Here is an 18,536-nt window from a genome sequence, read left to right on the forward strand (position 1 = left end):
TGTCACTCTGGCTGGCAGGTGTCGCTTTTGCTCACTCTTCCTTACAGGCAAATGAAATAGTGTGGGGAAAGACTGAGTTTTGTCCCAAGAGTCTTTTGAGGAGCAGCTCATTCTTCCACTTGCAAACTACATAGAGCATGGTTTCACGGGACACTGACCAAAGAGACAGGAGAGCTGAAAAAGAGATTGCATTTCGTTTGTAGTAGGTGCAAAAAATATGTAAACATAAAGAATATATAATCATTGATTTGAACCATCTTTTTGAGAATTTTCAGATTAGACATAACAAGATATAAGGTGATAGGTGGAATGTTAAAAATGTCTGTCCATAAATGGAAGAAAAAATCCTACTTACCAACATTTCAGATTCTAATATTGGTATAAAAATGTAGCAACAGTAGGCCTACAAATGATATGTCTCCTTTTGACAATGTCATGCTGCATAGCTCAGTTTGAGCCATACCTGGAGTCTGAAGTCAGCAAAGATCTCATTGAAAGTAAGACGCAAATGTTTAGATGAGGCTATTTAAGAGTTGGGAACAGTTTGCCAATGAATGAGGTAAATTCTCCATCAGTGGCAGTCTTGAAATCAAGTATGGGAGTCTTTCATTTAGATGAGCTTCAGTTCAACAGTGAGTCAGTGGGCTTGCTGCAGGGCTAGTGGGTGAAATTCTGGCCATAATGGATATAATCTATTGGGTGGATAATAGATGCACCCTTGAAATAAATCTACAAGTGTATGAGATCTTCTTAGGATCGGAGCAATGGAATGCCTTGCAGTGGGCTGCTTTAGGATAGACGTGCGTATAATATTTGTCCTTGTTCACCTCATTTACATGTCTGGCTATGGCGTGACCTGTTGAAGATGGAAGTGTTACCTATTCCTAAGATGGAACATTTACATTGATTTAAAGAACAGTTCCCGCTATTCTTAGGATCTGTTCAGTGTTTATGGGAGCCCTAGTGTAGACAAGGCTCTAGTGACCTGTTTTTACCACCATGTTATTTAAACCTGCTGTCAATAAGTACAGTCGAATCAGGGGTAAAACTGCAGGTCCAACTGCAGGAGCCTGAGCTGAACTATCTATACGGTTTAGGTACTTGTATGTTCCCTGTTTCCATAGTAATGGGATCTCATGCTCTGTAACCTTTTTATCCTCACAACACCCCTGTGAGGAAGGGCAGTGCTTTTATATCCACTTCACAGATGGGAAACTGAGGCACAGACAGGCTAAACACGTTGGCCCAGGTCACACAGGAAGTCTGAAGCACAGCCCGCACCCATTTAGTACCCTAACCACTGGACTATTCTTTCTCTCCAGGGCTAGGGCACCAGTGGGTGCTAACGTTGGTGTAGAAGAACTGGTGATAACAGTAATGAGAATTCCTTTTGTAAATATCCCATGTGTAGACAAGACTTTAGAGAAAAGGACCAAGATTGTCTCTCTACCTGCTACCGGTGGGGTGCATCACCAGTTTCCAAAAAGATTCGTAGCTCTTGGACTTTACTGGCTTAGTCACGGCTCCTAGACACACACACACCAGCAGTAGCTCTTGGTGCCTGTTATAGTTCTGACCTTTCCTCCTTGTATCAGTTATCCACACTGTCTGGCTCAAGGCAGACACCCCTAACTGTGTGAAATTAGATTTCACCAACCCACTAACAAATGTGAACTCCCAAAGTATACAATAGTCTTATAATGGGTCACGGACTGTCCTCTTAGACTGGAGTGTCTATCTTGCCACCCAGGCCAGCTGGACTATGTGATAAATGGTCACAAAATATTCAAGTTGCTTCCAGTCCCAAGAGACGGGACCCTTACCTCACATCAATTGGTTCCTTAAATCTCACACCAAAGACAATGCCTGTGTCCAATCCTGCAATAAATTATCTAAAGGTTTATTAGTTAGGGAAAAGAATGAGTTATTTAAAGCAGGCAATGGATACACCAGTGACTTCAGTGTATGGTTTCAAAAGGTGATCGAAAGTTGCAATAAACCCTGATGTGAGGAATTCAGGCATCTGTGTCTCTTCCTGGAGAGAGTTAGCAATGCAATCAGCAAAGTCTCTGTCCTTTGATGCTACACAATACGTCATTTGCCTTCAATAGGCCATCTTGGGTGCTAGACAAGCACTTTACCTTAATCAATGCTGCTTTTCCTATTTGGTGAGTTACACAATTACAGAGGCTTACAATGCAAACGCTCCCTATAACTTTATACCATGGGCTATAGAGGTTATAGGTGAGATTAATGCAGGCAGCATCCTACAAGCACTTTATAAAGTCTAGACACATTCTTATCAACTGAACCTCTAGTACCTATTTTGATAATGCTAACGCACAGGGAGCCAGACTGGTTCCCAGCTATGCATTTGTCAGCATTCAGTGAGGCCTGGGGCCTTGGCATGGGCTGGCACCTGGTCTGCCAGTGTCACACAGGCCTTTGGCACTTCTGGGCTAGGCTGCTGCCATACCCTCTACCTGGGGCCACTCTGCAGTCTTCTTCCACACTGTCCCCCTCCTGAGGGGCCTTTGTGAGCACAGAACTTCAGCACTCAGGCCTGTGCTGGCTCCCCAGCCCCACCCTTCATTTCCAAAGCAATTCAGACGTTGGTGTTACTCTTTTCAGTTCATGTCGGTAGTGTGGTGGTGCGCAGAGGCACCAGTCCTACGTGCAGAACAGCCACTGAGGCTGCAAGTCCTCTCTCTGGCTGAGCAGCACTCAGTGCAGATTGCGGGGCAGGGAAAGCAAAGGTTCTTTTAAGCCCACTTTGTGGTTTTCCAGTTCTTAAACCATCCAGGTGCTGGACCAGTCTCCAGTGTAAACTAGAGAAGCCTAAAGGCTGATCCGATCTACATCAGTTGTCAGCAACTCCCAGGGGCCATTACAGCTGACAGGGATCAGCCAGATGCAGGAATATCTTAGTTATGCCTCCTTGTACCTGGCCACATGCAGTCCTGCGTACCATTGGCCAGGAGGAGGGCCTTGCTATAGGAAGCGCTACACCGGTTCTGTCCCACTGGAGGATCCTCTAGGCAGAGGTCACTCCTGTAGGACAGTTGCACAGAGAGTCATCCGGTGCCAACTTACAATGGATTTAGGGCTACTTGGCTCCACTGAAGAGATGCATCCCAACTGCACTGGAGACTTGGGCCCAGGGACTGCACCTCCCAAAGAGCTTAGGGTCAGAAAGGATGGGCCAGGCAAACAGCAAAGCAGAATGGCCAAAGTACATCTTGTGAATTGCTTTTTAAAAAAATCAAATTGCACCAAACCATCAGCTGCCTCCTTCTTCCCTGTTGTCCACCTGGCCCAGCCAGCCTGAGAACCTGGGGTGGGGGCAAGGCTGGACAGAGTTAGGTGCTGGTATAGCTCTCGCGTCCCCCTGCACACACACACACTTTTTCTCTTCCCCGCCTCATCCCCCAGCTGGTGTGGCTCCTGGGAATGGATGGTTTCCTATCTGAGCGTGCTGGGGATGGAGTCAGAGAGCTGGCTGCCCCCTCCCCCTTGCAATGCCCTGAATAGTCTGACCCACAGTGCCATTCCAGCCACAGCTGCTGAGAACAATTCCAGAGTGCTTGCTGTCAGTTCTGGCCAGTTATACGTCTACACGCTTGCCCTGCATCAATCTGGTATCTGAGCCCACTCCTACTGCCAGGCTTTGAGGTACCATGGTTATATGTGACAGGCAGAAAGCATGAAGATAGCTGTAGGAGAACCAGAATCGAGGTTGGGACAGCCAGCACTGCTGCTGGACTAGAGGGACTGATGTGATAAGAGAAGAGGGCAGTGCGATGGGTGGGACAGAGCTCTGAAATGCCTTGACTGTGAGAACTAGAAGCTTGAGCTTGATGAGGGGACAGAAAGGACAGCCAGTGCAGAGATTCACAGAGGTGGCAGTAGGCTCAGACATATTTTTACAGCCCATGTCAAGAGTCTCGTGGGAGCAGCTGCTGGCTAGACCTTTCCTGAATGGGGCTCCAGGGAAGCCTTGCAGCCAAGGAGACACAGGGTCTCCAGAGCCAAAGAGCCTGAAGTTCCCTGGAGCTGGGCACGGAACCTCTCCCAATCCAGGCCTAAGAAAGGGAGTGTCCAGGGTGATATAGTTTGCTATGTGCCATGTTGTAGTAGCTAATCCCAGGATATTAGCAGTTGGCTCCTAAAGCGGATGCATATTAAAGAACCCTTTACACGCCTAACTACCTGCTGTAATTACTGCTTGCCTTTGGCTGGAGATCCAAGGGGTACATTGAATGTGTTCATTTTCACCTCCACAGACCTAAATCCAACCCCTGCTAACCAGGAGTTTGGTGCCCACTGAATTATTTACTGTTTCACTTATTTTTTGCAAAGGTATACAATGTATTTTGGGCAAGGAGTGCTCCTAATGTGACAGTTTAATAGCATTTAAAAAATGCACCACAAGGTCGATTCAGCTGGATGCCCGGCCAGGGCAGGCTGGCTAGAATAGGAGGGGAGGAGGTGTGGTTTATTTCTCTGTGTAGTTATCAGTGCTCTAAGAATTGCAATAGATCCATGGCTGTTGATGTCCCAGGTGATGTGAAATCCAGCCTTGCCAGCTTGGATTTGCTAAGTGTGAGGAGCAAGCTCTGATACTTTATGAAACATATTATGTTTGGGTATTACATTATAGGAATCACTTGAAAGACCCATTCACCCAAGGAGGATGCTTTCCTAGGCAAGTTATGTGAATCTCTGCACAATCTAAACTTTCATTTTAAAACTAAAATTAAGTCTTGTTGTAAAGATACTCTTTCAAATGTGACCTGAGTGTAACTGATGCAGTGCTGCCTTCCTGAGTCTGCAGGCAAACGGTGCCTCAGGTGCAGTTTACAGCGTCTCTAAGCTGTAGCAGAGTGAAAACTGACCAGAGTCTGTCAATTTTCACTGCTGCTGGTGAGAACCCTGTGGGCAGAAGTAAAATTGACAAATCATTTTAGCTTCACTTTGCAGCTGCTGCTTTGGAAAGCTGTGAACATCACCAAAGGCAGGTGCTAGTGTTATTCACTAGGAAGGGGGGCTTAAAAATGAAGACTAGGGGACAGAAATATTTCCTGCCCAGTTTTTCAGACTAACTGGTATCAGTAAACATCTTGAACTTGAACTGCTTATCCATACAGAATCTCTGAACCTTTTGGGATTTGTTCATTGCTTGTTGAGTCACTGTAAAGACTCGCATGCTCTGAGATGCTTGAAGAAAGGGACTATATACTGTAAGTGCATATGGTGACATTTAATGCATATTCTTCATAGAAATATGCTTATGTATATAGCATAAATGTGATATATTTTATGCAAAATTGGTCTTGTAAGGTATCATTGGAAAGGTTATAAGTTACTGAATGTAATTATCCAATTTGTAGGCATGTATCATTTCTGTATATAAAGTTAGGAATATGGACTATGTAAGTAATAATTACAACTGGGTGTGTACTTGGGAAACACCCTCCCAGACAACAGGCCATCAGCCTTTGTGGGCTGTTAGGAAGAAACAACAAGACTGTGAAAATACTAATCTCTCTCCTTCCTGAGAGTCATCCTGGGATGTAGCTGTGACACTACTAAGTCAGGTGGTCCTGTCACCTGGTACTAAACACCATCTTGAACTTCTAGTAATTTTCCACTAACAGGAGTGGGAGGTCAAGTTTGGGGAAACAAAAGATTCCTGCCTCATGTAAATTGTATTTAAGGCTGGGGAGGAAGGCAAACAGCATTCTCCTCCATTGCCTGCCCAAGAAGAAAGACTGCTCAAAATACCTGAATAGACAAAGGAACTAACCTGAGGGAAAAGGCAGTGGTGAGTCCAGAATAAGACAGGAGTCTAGTCTGTAAAGAGAAATACCTGGAACTCTAAGCTCTGGAAACTCTGCAACTTGCCTAAAAGAACATTTAGGGTAAGAAATTACTCCTTGAAATCAAGTATCAGGGGGTAGCCAAGTTAGTCTGTATCCACAAAAACAACAAGGAGTCTGGTGGCACCTTAAATACTAAAAGACTTTTTTAGTCTTTAAGGTGCCACCAGACTCTTGTTGTTTTCTTGAAACTAGTCTCTTTAAGATCTTAAGCTTAGTTTGCGTGTTTTGTTTTATTTGCTCAGTAATCTGCTTTGTTCTGTTTGCTATCCCTTATAATCACTTAAAATCTGCCTTTTATAGTTAATAAAGTTGTTTTGTTTATTATAAAACCCAGTTTGTGCAATTTCTAACTGGGGGGGGGGAAGAAGTTGTGCATGTCTCTCTTCACTTTGAGAGAGGGAGCAAATTCTTATGAGCTTGCGCTATGCAGATCTTTCTATGTAGTGCAAGACAATATACCTTTGGGTCTGCACTCCAAGGGAGGTGGGCACCTGAATGCTGGAGCAAGTCCCTTAAGCTGAGTCTTCCCATAGCTGATCTCAGTATCTGTGTCTTTCTGCAGCTGGGTGTGGCCCTTGCCTGTGCATGTGCTAAAGGAGGTTTAAGAGCGGGGAGTGGGGCCACAGAGAAGGGGCGGGGCAGGGGTGTTTGGATTTGTGCAATTAGAAAGTTGGCAACGCTAGATGGAACAGTTTTTCTGTTGGAAAAAGCAGTTTCATCAAAATCAAAAAGTTTCATAGGCACACTTTTTGCTGTAAGATTTTGACAAAATTTTCAACCGGGAAAAAAGTCAAAACAGTTTATTTTGACTTTCTTGGTTTCAATAATGTTGAAACATTTCATTTTGTCTATCTTTTCAATTCCTTTTTGTTTTGACTTCATATTAAAATAGTTTAATATAAAATAAATGTAATCTATAATGTTTTGCCCTTATCAAAATGAAATGTTTCAGTAGTTCCAAACTGAAATATTTTGATAGTTCTGAACTGAAATTTTGGAGGGATTTTCATGTTACAGGAAATTATGAAAATACAGCTTTTTGTTCCAATTCAGAATGAAAAAAAAAACATTCAAAACTTTAGACTTTCTCACTGAATGGAAATTCCATTCTCCAACCAGCTCTAATAATAATCCTAATAGAACCAAACATCCAATATTGATTTAAAGACTTCAAGTGATGGTGTGACAGAATGCACCCCTGCATTCACACCCTACACACTATTGTAATAATCATTGTACAAGTATACCTCATAAAGTAGCATTTGAAAACTCATAACTTGCTAATCAGTATCATCCTGGTAAAATATGAGTGGCAACATTATATGTGAGGTTGTAAGATTCCACTGTGTGCTGTTATTAACACATGTTCCAAACTGAGGTTTGGCAAACAAGTCTGTTCTAAACAAAGGAATGTGTGCTCTGTTAATTTGCATTTAAGCAGTAAACAGTCATCAGGCAGGAAGGGAAACAAAGGAAGCTCAAACAGGTGAGGAAAAAAGCAGCAGGGAACATCCTTCCACATACTCTTTCTCCTAGTGCCTAGCTGGAAATGTTTTTCAAGAGAGGGTCTGTAACTATACAAAGGAGGAACAAACACCCCATAGGGCCCCTTTCTCTCTTCCTGCCCTTCATGGCACCTGAAGTGACAAAGGAAGCCTTGGTTGGACTCTGAGAGAAGGAGTCCTGACCTAAGAAGTTTGTTCAGTAAGACTGATGAAAGCATGTGGTGAGAAAACTTTGCTTTGAATTTAATATAGTTCGTTAAGTTAGGCATCAGTAAGCATTTTATCTTTATTTTTCTTGTAACCATTTCTGACTTTTATGCCTCATTACTTGTACTCACTTAAAATCTCTCTTTGTAGATAATAAATGTGTTTTATTGGTTTATCTAATCTAGTGTGTTTAAACTAAAGTGTCTTGGAAACTCCTTTTGGGATGGCAAATTGTGTGCATATTATTCTTTTAAAGAAATAACAGACCTTAAATAACTTGTACTGTCCAGGAGAGGGCTGGGGGTGTGTTGGGGTCACCTTGCAATATAACCCAGGCTGGTGAGAGCCAGAGTGTAACCCAAGTGTGGCTGTCAGGCTGCAGTTACACACAGACACTCAGGGTATGGCTTGCATGCTGGAAGGCTGTTTGTGAGCGACCCATGTGGGAGCTACTTCAGCAAGGCATTGTAAGGCACCCAAGGTTGCAGGCCAGAGGTGACACAGCTGCTCATTAGTCTAGATTGTACCCTGGTTTGTCACAATTGGTTAATCCACCACATCCCTAGGCAAGTTGTTCCAATGGTTATTTACACTCTCTGCTAATAAGTTGCATCTTACTTCTATTCAGAATTTGTCTAGTTTCAGCATCTGACCAGTGGACCTTGCTATGCCTTTATCTGCTAGCTTAATAAGCCATCTTCTATCAAAACTGTGCATTCAAATGTTAGTGCACCAAAAGTCTGCATTAACAAGTGGAGGCTGGGTTGAGGACCCAGTGAAAATCAGGCCTGAAATTTTCTCTCTCCTTTTTCCTGCCTCTTCAGCAACTGCTTTCTGTTAATTTTTGTCAATACAGGTTGCTCGACATGTGAACCAGAAGAACGTTTATTTCAAAAACTTTTCTCCCATTACAACCACTTCATCAGACCAGTGGAAAATGTATCTGATCCTGTGACAGTACATTTTGAAGTGGCAATTACACAGCTTGCAAATGTGGTAAGATTAATTACAGAATGCTTAATAGATACATGGGTGCTGATTTTATAAGTTTAAAAGCACAATTGCAGGCACATAATTTACACACACAATTGCATGTGCAATCAGAGTGGTTGCACATGCAAATAGCCATTTAAACGTCTCATGTGTGTGCAGACCTTGCCATTTTCTTTGCACGTTGTATAGACATAGTTCTGTAATCTTCAAGGCTCAGATGATTAGAAGTTTCTTGAGTTAATGGCCCAAGATGTACAAGTGCAGAATCTGATTAAACTGTACACTTTTGTGGATGGTTTAAAGGTAACTTTTCTGGGTTTCAGGGATTTTCCTGTTTTCTTTTTCTCTCTCACAAACACTCACTGACACATAAGTGGGGCTATATTTTTGGATATTGAAAAATCATAAGCCAGCCTCTTGGATTTTATCAACTAAGGGGCAGATTTTCCAAGGTATTTAGGTGCCTAAAGATATACATGGGCACCTATGGGGTTTTCAAAAGTGCCTAGGTACCTGCCTCCCAATGGGCCTAGGTGCATTTGAAAATCCTCTTAGGCACCTAGCTGCATCTTTAGGTACCCAAATACCTTTAAAGTCTGGCCCCAAATGCTTAACTTTTATTACCCACCCAAAGTAAGGCCTGGTCTACACCTAAAACTTAGGTCAATGAAAAATGTTACACCCGGAGAGGTGTAGTTAGGTCGACCAGTGTAGACACAGCTAGGTCTATGGAAGAATTCTTCTGTCATCCTACTTACTGCCTCTTGGAGAGGTGAATTAACTACATCGATGGGAAAAATCCCTTCTGTCAATGCAGGAAGCAACTATGCTATTCTCCTACCTGGCATAGCGGCAGCTCCGTAGTTGTGCCCCTGTAGCAGCTGTAGTGTAGAAAGGGCCTAAGTGTCTCACGGATAGGCTGCTATTTGCAATTAACGCATGTTCCCAAGCCTCTGCAATCTCTCTCGCTAGGGCCCCAATCCAGCACCCATTAAATTCAGTACTAGAGGGAGTACATTTACATTAGAGATTCTCATTGGCATGACTGCATCGATGCAGTTACACTGGTGCAGTTTTCCTTAAGGCTGACAGTGCATTGCATTGTATATTGTATTGTGTAGACGCAGTACATTAAACCTTCAGTCCAGCAAAACACTTAAACACCTGTGTAACTTTGTGTCTGAGTAGTCCCGCTGACTACAATGGGACTACTTGTGTGCTTAAAGTTAGGCATGTACTTCAGTACTTCGCTGGATCAAGACCTATATGTGTCTTGGTTTCTGTCTGTGTTGGGCTAACCTGTAACTGTCTCAGGATGCTGTAATTGATTTGTGGGATTGAAAAGTCTACATCTATTTATTTATCTCTAGGATGAAGTCAATCAGATTATGGAAACCAACCTGTGGCTGCGACACGTAAGTGTCAGAATTGTGTTTTGCACCAACCCTGGGCTTTGAATGTGTGTGTTGGCATGAATTTGATCTAAAGAATAAACATCTCTTTTGTAACAGTGTCTTCAGAGATACACGCTAGGTCTACACTGGAAATGTTGCAGCAGCAACACTGCCGCTGTATTGCTCGCGGAATTCGTTCGTCAACCTAGCAATGTTTACCCTGAGGCTTAGGTCATCTTAATTACATTGCATGGAGCATGACATTTTAACTACCTAGTGTAGAGCAGCCCACAGATCTGTAGACCAGCCCACAGATCAAGAGAACTCAGTCTAACCAAGGGCACATTTGAAATGTTTTATAACTTAAGTACCATAATATTTAAAATTATGTAAAGGGTTCTCCCACATTTCTATTGTGTATTATTCTCCACCAAGTGTGTTACCGTGCATTTCATCTGCTACATTTCAGTCATTGGGCCTGTCCTATGCACAGTAGGGACAATTGAATATGCAGGTCTGCACACAGGGAGGAATAATTTCCTAAGAGCAATTTAAATGCCTGATTAATCTGGAAGCCAATAATTTTGGGTGCTTCACAGAGCAATCGTATTTTCTCATATTTTCCAAACATTCAGGGAGATATTAGCTTGTGCTCCCAATTGTGCAGACAGGTAAACTGTGATGTTGCTTAACAGCATACCCGTTCCTTCCTGAGTAAACCCACACTTGCACTGCCTGCGTAGCTTCCTGCAGCCTCTTTGCTCTTCATTCCAACAAAAAGAACTGTGGCCACCAAAGAGAGATACTTGTTCCACTGAAAGAAGTCAGGAGGTAACATTTACTTGTATGCTTTCCTAGCAGGGTAGAAACATCATTTATCTCTCCTCTGTGTGTGTGTCTGTCTGTACAGAGGGACTGTGATTTTTCAAAAGAGAAGTTAAGGTGCCCAACTCCCACTGAAATTCAGTGGGGTTTGGGTGCCTAACTCCTTTAGGCTGCTTTGAAAAGTTCAGCCATTCCGTTTAATGGCACTCTTTGTGTGGCCCAGCAAAGGTGCTCTCCTGTGCTAGGTAGGACTAAAGGATTGGCCGTGAGCCCCACAGGAAGGTGGTGTGCTCCAGTGAAAGAGCACTAGTCTGGGACTCGGAAGACCTGGGTTCTGTTCTTGGCTCAGCCATTGACTTGCTGGGTGACCTTGGATAAATTACTTCCCCTCTCTGTGCCTTTGTTTCCCCTTCCTTGCTTTGTCTGCTTGTCCATATAGACTGTAAATCCTCCAAGACAGGGACTGTCCTGTATGTGTATGTACAACCCTGACCTTGGTTGGGCCTCTAGGCAGTACTGTAATCATAAGGACAGCAGGCCCCATGTCTCCTGCCTGCATGGCAGAAGGATCTCCACACAAGATTTGCATAGGTCAACGTGGCTGGTGGCTATGGAGCAACGGCAAGCCAGAAGACAGGCCACAGCAATGATCCACAGGAGTTAGAGCCATAACCCTATGCAAGTGAGGATGGCGTAAACATCAGCAGTACTCTTGTATACTGTACACACGACTGTTAAGTTAATTAACTTAAGAGGCTGCATTGCATCCCAAAGCTCTCAAAATGCTGGGCCTTAGCTTCCTAGGGGTGCACTGCACCTTTTCCAGGCAAATCTTTAAGCACAAGTTAAAAACACTAGGCTTTAAATAATTATTTTTCCTTCCTTTAGATTTGGAATGACTATAAATTGCGATGGGATCCAATGGAATATGGTGGAATTGAATTTGTCCGGGTGCCAGCAGATAAAATTTGGAAACCTGATATCGTCTTGTATAACAAGTATAATGCTTTTTACGTTTGCCATCTTTCAAAGGTCACCGTTTTATATAAGATGCTGTTTCACTTCCTTGTTCGTATTGTTTACACTTGTGTCGTTTGTATTTCTAGTGCTGTTGGGGATTTTCAAGTAGAAAGCAAGACCAAAGCTCTTCTTAAATATGATGGGGTGATCACTTGGACTCCACCTGCTATTTTTAAAAGCTCCTGTCCTATGGATATCACATTTTTCCCCTTTGATCACCAGAATTGTTCACTGAAGTTTGGCTCCTGGACATATGACAAAGCCAAAATTGACCTCCTGATTATTGGATCCAAAGTGGATATGAATGACCTTTGGGAAAACAGTGAATGGGAAATAGTTGATGCTTCTGGCTACAAACACGATATAAAATATAATTGTTGTGAAGAGATCTATACAGATATAACATACTCCTTTTATATCCGAAGGCTACCCATGTTTTACACCATTAATCTGATCATTCCCTGTCTCTTCATTTCATTCCTAACTCTGTTAGTCTTTTACCTTCCGTCTGACTGTGGGGAGAAGGTGACCCTCTGCATCTCAGTGCTACTTTCTCTGACTGTATTTTTGTTGGTGATCACAGAGACAATCCCATCAACCTCTCTGGTAATTCCACTGGTTGGCGAATACCTGCTCTTCACCATGATATTTGTGACCCTATCAATTGTCATCACAGTGTTTGTGCTGAACATCCATTACAGGACTCCAACCACACACACCATGCCCAAATGGGTAAAAAGCATCTTTCTCAAGCTCCTGCCTAAAGTCCTGATGATGACGAGACCTCTAGACCCACAGAAGGAAGCCAGCTCTAAAAAGAGTAAAAAAGGGCTTGCCACTAAATCTGGCAAAATGAAGCAATATGGAGACGTTAAATTATACAAGGAGCGGAGATGCTGCCACTGTGACAAGGTGAACGAACTTGCTACCGGCAAAAGAAGATTGAGCCCTCAGCCCATGGAATGGGGGATGGAGCACGTCAAGTACTCCGCTGAAGTCAGCGAGGTAATCAGCAGTGTTCAGTTCATCGCTGAAAATATGAGGAGCCAAAACGAAACTAAAGAGGTAAGAGGGCTATTCGCACTGCCTGGGCTGCACTGTGAACCGTCCACTCCCGGCAGGGAGCGGTTGCATGCATGAGTTGTCCCATTGAAGTCACCAGTGCTGTTCTGTACCTCTCCAAAAAGCTACCAGATTTGTTTAGAGTGGTTTGTTTAGTGTTGCTGCTTAGTGTTCAGGGTTCTGCCGTTGTCTCTATGTTTACAGACTTCACTCCTAGAATGGACCCACCGCCTGGACCCACCCGTGTACATAGGTTCAGATTTCCCAAGTAGTCCCTTACCAGCTGTCAAGGTTCCTTCCCCACTCTGAACTCTAGGGTACAGATGTGGGGACCTGCATGAAAACCTCCTAAGCTTACTTTTACCAGCTTAGGTTAAAACTTCCCCAAGGTACAAATTAATTTTACCCTTTGCCCTTGGATTTCCACTGCTACAACCAAACTTTATCTGGGTTTACTGGGAAAATGTAGTTTGGACACGTTTTTCCCCCCAAAATCCTCCCAACCCTTGCACCCCACTTCCTGGGGAAGGTTTGGTAAAAATCCTCACCAATTTGCATAGGTGACCACAGATCCAAACCCTTGGATCTTAGAACAATGAAAAAAATTTCAGTTTTCTTACAAGAAGACTTTTAATAGAAGTAAAGGAATCACCTCTGTAAAATCAGGATGGTAGATACCTTACAGGGTAATTAGATTCAAAACATAGAGAACCCCTCTAGGCAAAACCTTAAGCTACAAAAAAGACACACAGACAGAAATAGTCATTCTATTCAGCACAGCTCTTTTCTCAGCCATTTAAAGAAATCATAATCTAACACATACCTAGCTAGATTACTTACTAAAAGTTCTAAGACTCCATTCCTGTTCTGTCCCTGGCAAAAGCAGCATACAGACAGACACAGACCCTTTGTTTTTCTCCCTCCTCCCAGCTTTTGAAAGTATCTTGTCTCCTCATTGTTCATTTTGGTCAGGTGCCAGCGAGGTTACCTTTAGCTTCTTAACCCTTTACAGGTGAGAGGATTTTTCCTCTGGCCAGGAGGGATTTTAAAGGGGTTTACCCTTCCCTTTACATTTATGACACCAGCGCTTTCACAGGCCTACATTTTCCTCAGTGGCTCGTGATTTTGGGAGCCTCCATTTTTGGGGGCCCAACTTGAGACGCCTTAAAAGGGGCCTGATTTTCAGAGTGTGGGTGCTGGTCACTTTCTGAAAATAAGGCCCCTTTAAGGGGTTTCAAGTTGGGCTCCCAAAAACACAGGTACCAAAATCACTAATGGCTGTTTGAAAATTGTGGCTGCAGAGGTCTCAGTTTCTTCGTGGCTGTCCAACCCTTTCTCTTTAGTTAAGGTATGTTAGACTTTGCCACCCACATCCGTTACTAGCACCTCTCTTCCTGCCCATTTATTTGCAGAAACCTTTCTTCTTCCCTAGAATCCCAGCACAGTATCACCTCAGTCTACTATTTGTGGCCTGTGTCTTTCCCGCAAGCTTTAACTGACGCTGTAATCTTGTGTAGCAGACTCAGGACTCCTCTGCTGGGAGTTCAAAGGACTTTTCTTCTTTGCATGCTGCTTTCTCACAGCAGTTATAATGGGTTCTAATGCTTCCTTCTACGCCCCTCACTCACAAGGGGCTCAGTCTTAAAAAGTGCTGAGAGGAGGGTTGGCAGTTAAGATGCAGAACCTGGATTCAGTTTGTACTTCTGCCACAGACGTCCTATGTGCCCTCAGGCAAGTCACTTAGGGTCGAGTCACCAAGAAATGTAGGTGTAGTGATGCTCAGTGTCACATTTAGGCCCTTAGAAGATCACTGGGATTAACAAAGCCTGGGTTATGTACCTAAGCTCCGTATGCAACGAATGGGGAGAAGTAGGTGCCTTAGAATGGAATGGGATTCACAAAAGCCATCATGCTAGGTGGCTCCTCACCAGAGGCCAAGCCAAGGGCTGAGTGCTAAGCCCCGCCTCCCTCTGCCTGGGATTCTCAACAGGTTTGGGGGCGGAGGGATTAAGTAACTAAAAATAAGAAGGGTTTTAAAAACAAGACTCGGTGTTCAGCTAATGGGTTTGCTTGTGCAGAATAATGAATCTTTATCCTAACCGAGACAGATGTCATAGGATGTGATGCTCTGAGGGCACAGTTTAGAATTCTAGGACCTCAAGGGCCGGATCCTCAGCTGGTGTAAATCAGGGCAGCTCCACTGAACTTAATGCGGCTTCGATGGTTTATACCAGCTGACCATCTGGCCACCAGCGTTTGCAGAGAAGGTGAGCAGAGGGCCAGATTGTGGGTCTGAAGGAGCTGGCTCCCCAGAAGGGTAGGGGCTTTTGAGCAGGGCCAGATTAAGGCAGAGGCACAACAGGCCATACCTAAGGCTCCTGGAGCCACATGAGCTTGGAGTCCCAACTGTCATTTAAAAAAAATTGTTTCAAGCCCTGGTGGATGCCAAGAAAAACCTGGAAATATGACCTATTGTCACTGATGCCTGCCTGAGTCTGCAGACAGTCTGAAATGATAGCTCTAAGGGATGTGAGCTGTCCCAGACAGCTCAGCTCTGAAAGCTGCTGCCAGCCCAAGAAGGGTCAGGGCCATGGTGTGGGGCTGGGACCATCGCTGTCCAATGTGCGGTGTGCCTATGGCCCTGGCTTGCCACTCTGCAGCAGGACCCCCAGGAATTCTGGCACACTAGGCCAGAGTGCGGACTGGAGCCTGAGGAAGTGAATGCTGGATCCTTTGAAAGGGTGTGGCATGCATGTCTTTCCCTCCACAGTGTAACATTGCATTACCAAACTCTGTAACCAATGCTTGTGGACTATGCTAGGGCAAGTTCACTGGTGCATTTCAGCTAACCCGAGATGACAGCAGCTTTGCATCCCAGGGAATTTTGCTTCAGTTCAAAGCGGGGGGGGGGGGGGGGGATTCTTGGGCAAGCTTTGACTTAATCCTTCGTACTCATCAGAACACCACTTGCTGCTCAGGCCCAGCATGGAGAGAAGGCTGGAAGGTGTCAAAAGCCAGTGTCAAAAGAACAGCAGCACTTTGAAATGTGGACAAAGGGTTACAGGAATTGGGGCTGTAAAAGCGGCTGTATTTGCACTCACACAGAGCACAGCAGCAACCTTTGGAAGGAGAAAAAGTGCCCTAAAAATGAGAAACAAGGTGGGTGAGATAATGTCGTGTATTGGGCCAACTTGTGTTGGTGAGAGAGACAAGCTTCCGAGCTTACACTGAGCTCTTCTTCCGGGCTGGGAAGGGAACCTCACAGCTAAATGCAAGGTGGAGCAGATAGTTTGCATGAGTAGGTCCATCTGGTCCACCTTGCATTTAGCAGCAACGTTCAGAGTTAGTTTGCCAGCCCTGACGAAGAGCTCTGGGTAACTTGAAAGCTTGTCTCTCCCTGAACAGATCTTGGGCCACTAAAAGATTTTGCGTCACCCGCCTTGTCTCTCTGCTATCCTGGGACAGACCCGGCTACCACAACCCTGCATATAAAACTGAGAAGGCCGCTGAAAAGGGAAGGAGACACGAAAGGGACAATGTCAGCTCAGAGTTAGCCACAAAAAAATTAATATTCCAGGGCTAAGTACCAGTGAAAAGGAGCCTCAGAAGGCCTGGGTGGGTCAGTTTGGTTTGGATACAGCTTCTCTATTATAGTTGCTTTCTGAACTTGCTGAGTCAGCAAAACGGGGCTCAAAATCTTGCAGAAACAGCCTCTCTCATGTGAGTGCCAGTCGGTCCTGCTGATGTACTGGCCAGAAATATCGTAAGAACAGGGCAGAGGCCAAAAAATGCACCGCGCCGGTCTGAGGCCTGACATAAGAGCTACTGCTGCTTTGTTTTCACTTTTAATTTGATGGTTTTGCTACTAATAGCTGGCAATGCTTTAAGGCAGGATTTTAAAGGGCAATAGCATCCTGTTTGGTGTGTAGTCCATTGATTGTCCTGAAAGCACTTAGGCTCCGATTCAGGAAGGCACTTGAGGACATGCTTGGCTCAATCATTTAAGAACTTTGCTATACATTACAGGTCTGATTCCCCATTTTGGACTGACATTGGTGGAGTTTGACCAGGATAACTCTGGAATATCACAGTGGTGAATCAGGCTGCAGATGTGAACTGTCTCTTGAATCAGCCATTGGGCCAAATTCTTCTATTACACCAGTAGAAATCTGGGGGAACAAACTCCATTTGCTTCACTGGATTTCCAACAGTGTAACTGAGAGCAGGGTTTGACTAATTGCCTCTATTTTCTTATTTGTTGCAACCTGTTTACTCTTTCCTTTTGTAGGTTTTTGAGCTTTTTGGTTTTTATCCTAATCCTGAACTAATGAGATTGATTCTTATAGCCCATATTTTTTCCCTGCCTTGAAGTCTTAGAGTCAAATTCTGCTCTCCAGTTCATCAGTTACCCTGGATTTACATGGGTGTACCTGACACAGAATCTGACCCTATGGCTATCATCTACCCTGGTTCTGTTGTTTGCAGCTGATGTGCCTATTTAAAGGAGATGCAACAAACTTAGCCAAGGGTTTGCAGTTGTGTCCAAGATTTTTCAAAAGTCATTTGTGACTTTTGAGAGCCCAACTTTAGGCACATTGAAGGGCTGAGTATTCACCCTCAGGAAATCAGGCCCCTTTGAGCACCCAAAAATTGAGGCAAGTCACTTTTGTAAATTTCATAGCTCGTGTATATTCTTCTTCCCGACGCTCACAAGCCTCTTACTCAATACAATTCTTTCTAGCAGGGGATCAAATGAACCCATCACATGTATAGTATGTTTAATGTGGTGTATCCTTTCTTTTCTGCATTGCAGGTGGAGGATGACTGGAAATACGTGGCTATGGTGATAGACAGGGTGTTCCTTTGGGTGTTCATCGTTCTCTGTATGTTTGGAACAGGAGGGTTATTTCTGCAACCACTGATAGCAGACACATAATTCCAAGAATGCTGGTTGGTTTTTGTTTTGTCCGATTCCCTACTTTTTTGGAGATCCACCCATCTCCTCCACTTTTTCTGTTACACTCGGCTCATCCTCCAAGGGTCCATCTGCAAAGGGCTGCTGTTAAGGTGATTTTCCCTCTGGCTAAGAAGTGGCTTCCCCTTCCAACTGTCAAAGGGAGAGAGAAGGCATTTCACCCTGCAGTCAGTTTCAGACTGTCGCATATCTTCGTCGAGTGCCCGCTGACTGACTTCAACAGCGGGCTGCCAGCTCTCCACCTGGCTGATGACACCATTCAATGACTGGGCATGTTGCACATACGCTGATGATCCCTTTGGGGACCTCTGTGGCAATTCCTGCTCCCCTAGGGGGAGATTTTCAAAAGCGCTCAGTGTCGGCCTAACTTTGCTCCAGCAGAAGCAGAGCTAGGCTAGTGGGAATTTTACCATTGCCTCCATTGAAGTCAGAGTTAGGCCAGCATTGGACCCTTGGAAAATCCCCTGCTTCTGCTCACAAGTGCACCCTAAACTTTGTACGTGTTTATTTTGCTGTCTTTATATCCACTTAGTACTCTTCACTACAGCACTCGGATTACGCACAACAATCCAGCTGAATGTGTTGATGTTTTGTTGTATTCTTACAGTGAAGCCATCAATATGAATAAAAGTACTATAAAAACCAAAATATGACCGGAGTGGTCAACAGGCGG

At 44.2% G+C, this 18,536-nt stretch overlaps 1 protein-coding gene across 1 annotated transcript; it reads left to right on the forward strand.

The window, feature by feature from the left end:
- Window positions 1-8,455: 8,455 nt before the first annotated feature.
- CHRNA6 (cholinergic receptor nicotinic alpha 6 subunit) lies at window positions 8,456-17,824 on the forward strand. The gene is made up of 5 exons (XM_077816525.1): window positions 8,456-8,590; window positions 9,958-10,002; window positions 11,695-11,804; window positions 11,913-12,891; window positions 17,702-17,824. Exons 2-5 carry the CDS (start codon window positions 9,976-9,978, stop codon window positions 17,822-17,824), a joined length of 1,239 nt encoding a protein of 412 aa, XP_077672651.1. The 5' UTR covers window positions 8,456-8,590; window positions 9,958-9,975.
- The last annotated feature ends 712 nt before the right edge of the window (window positions 17,825-18,536 follow it).

The sequence above is a fragment of the Eretmochelys imbricata genome, chromosome 5 (genome assembly GCF_965152235.1).
Source record: "Eretmochelys imbricata isolate rEreImb1 chromosome 5, rEreImb1.hap1, whole genome shotgun sequence".
NCBI classification, from domain to species: domain Eukaryota; kingdom Metazoa; phylum Chordata; order Testudines; family Cheloniidae; genus Eretmochelys; species Eretmochelys imbricata.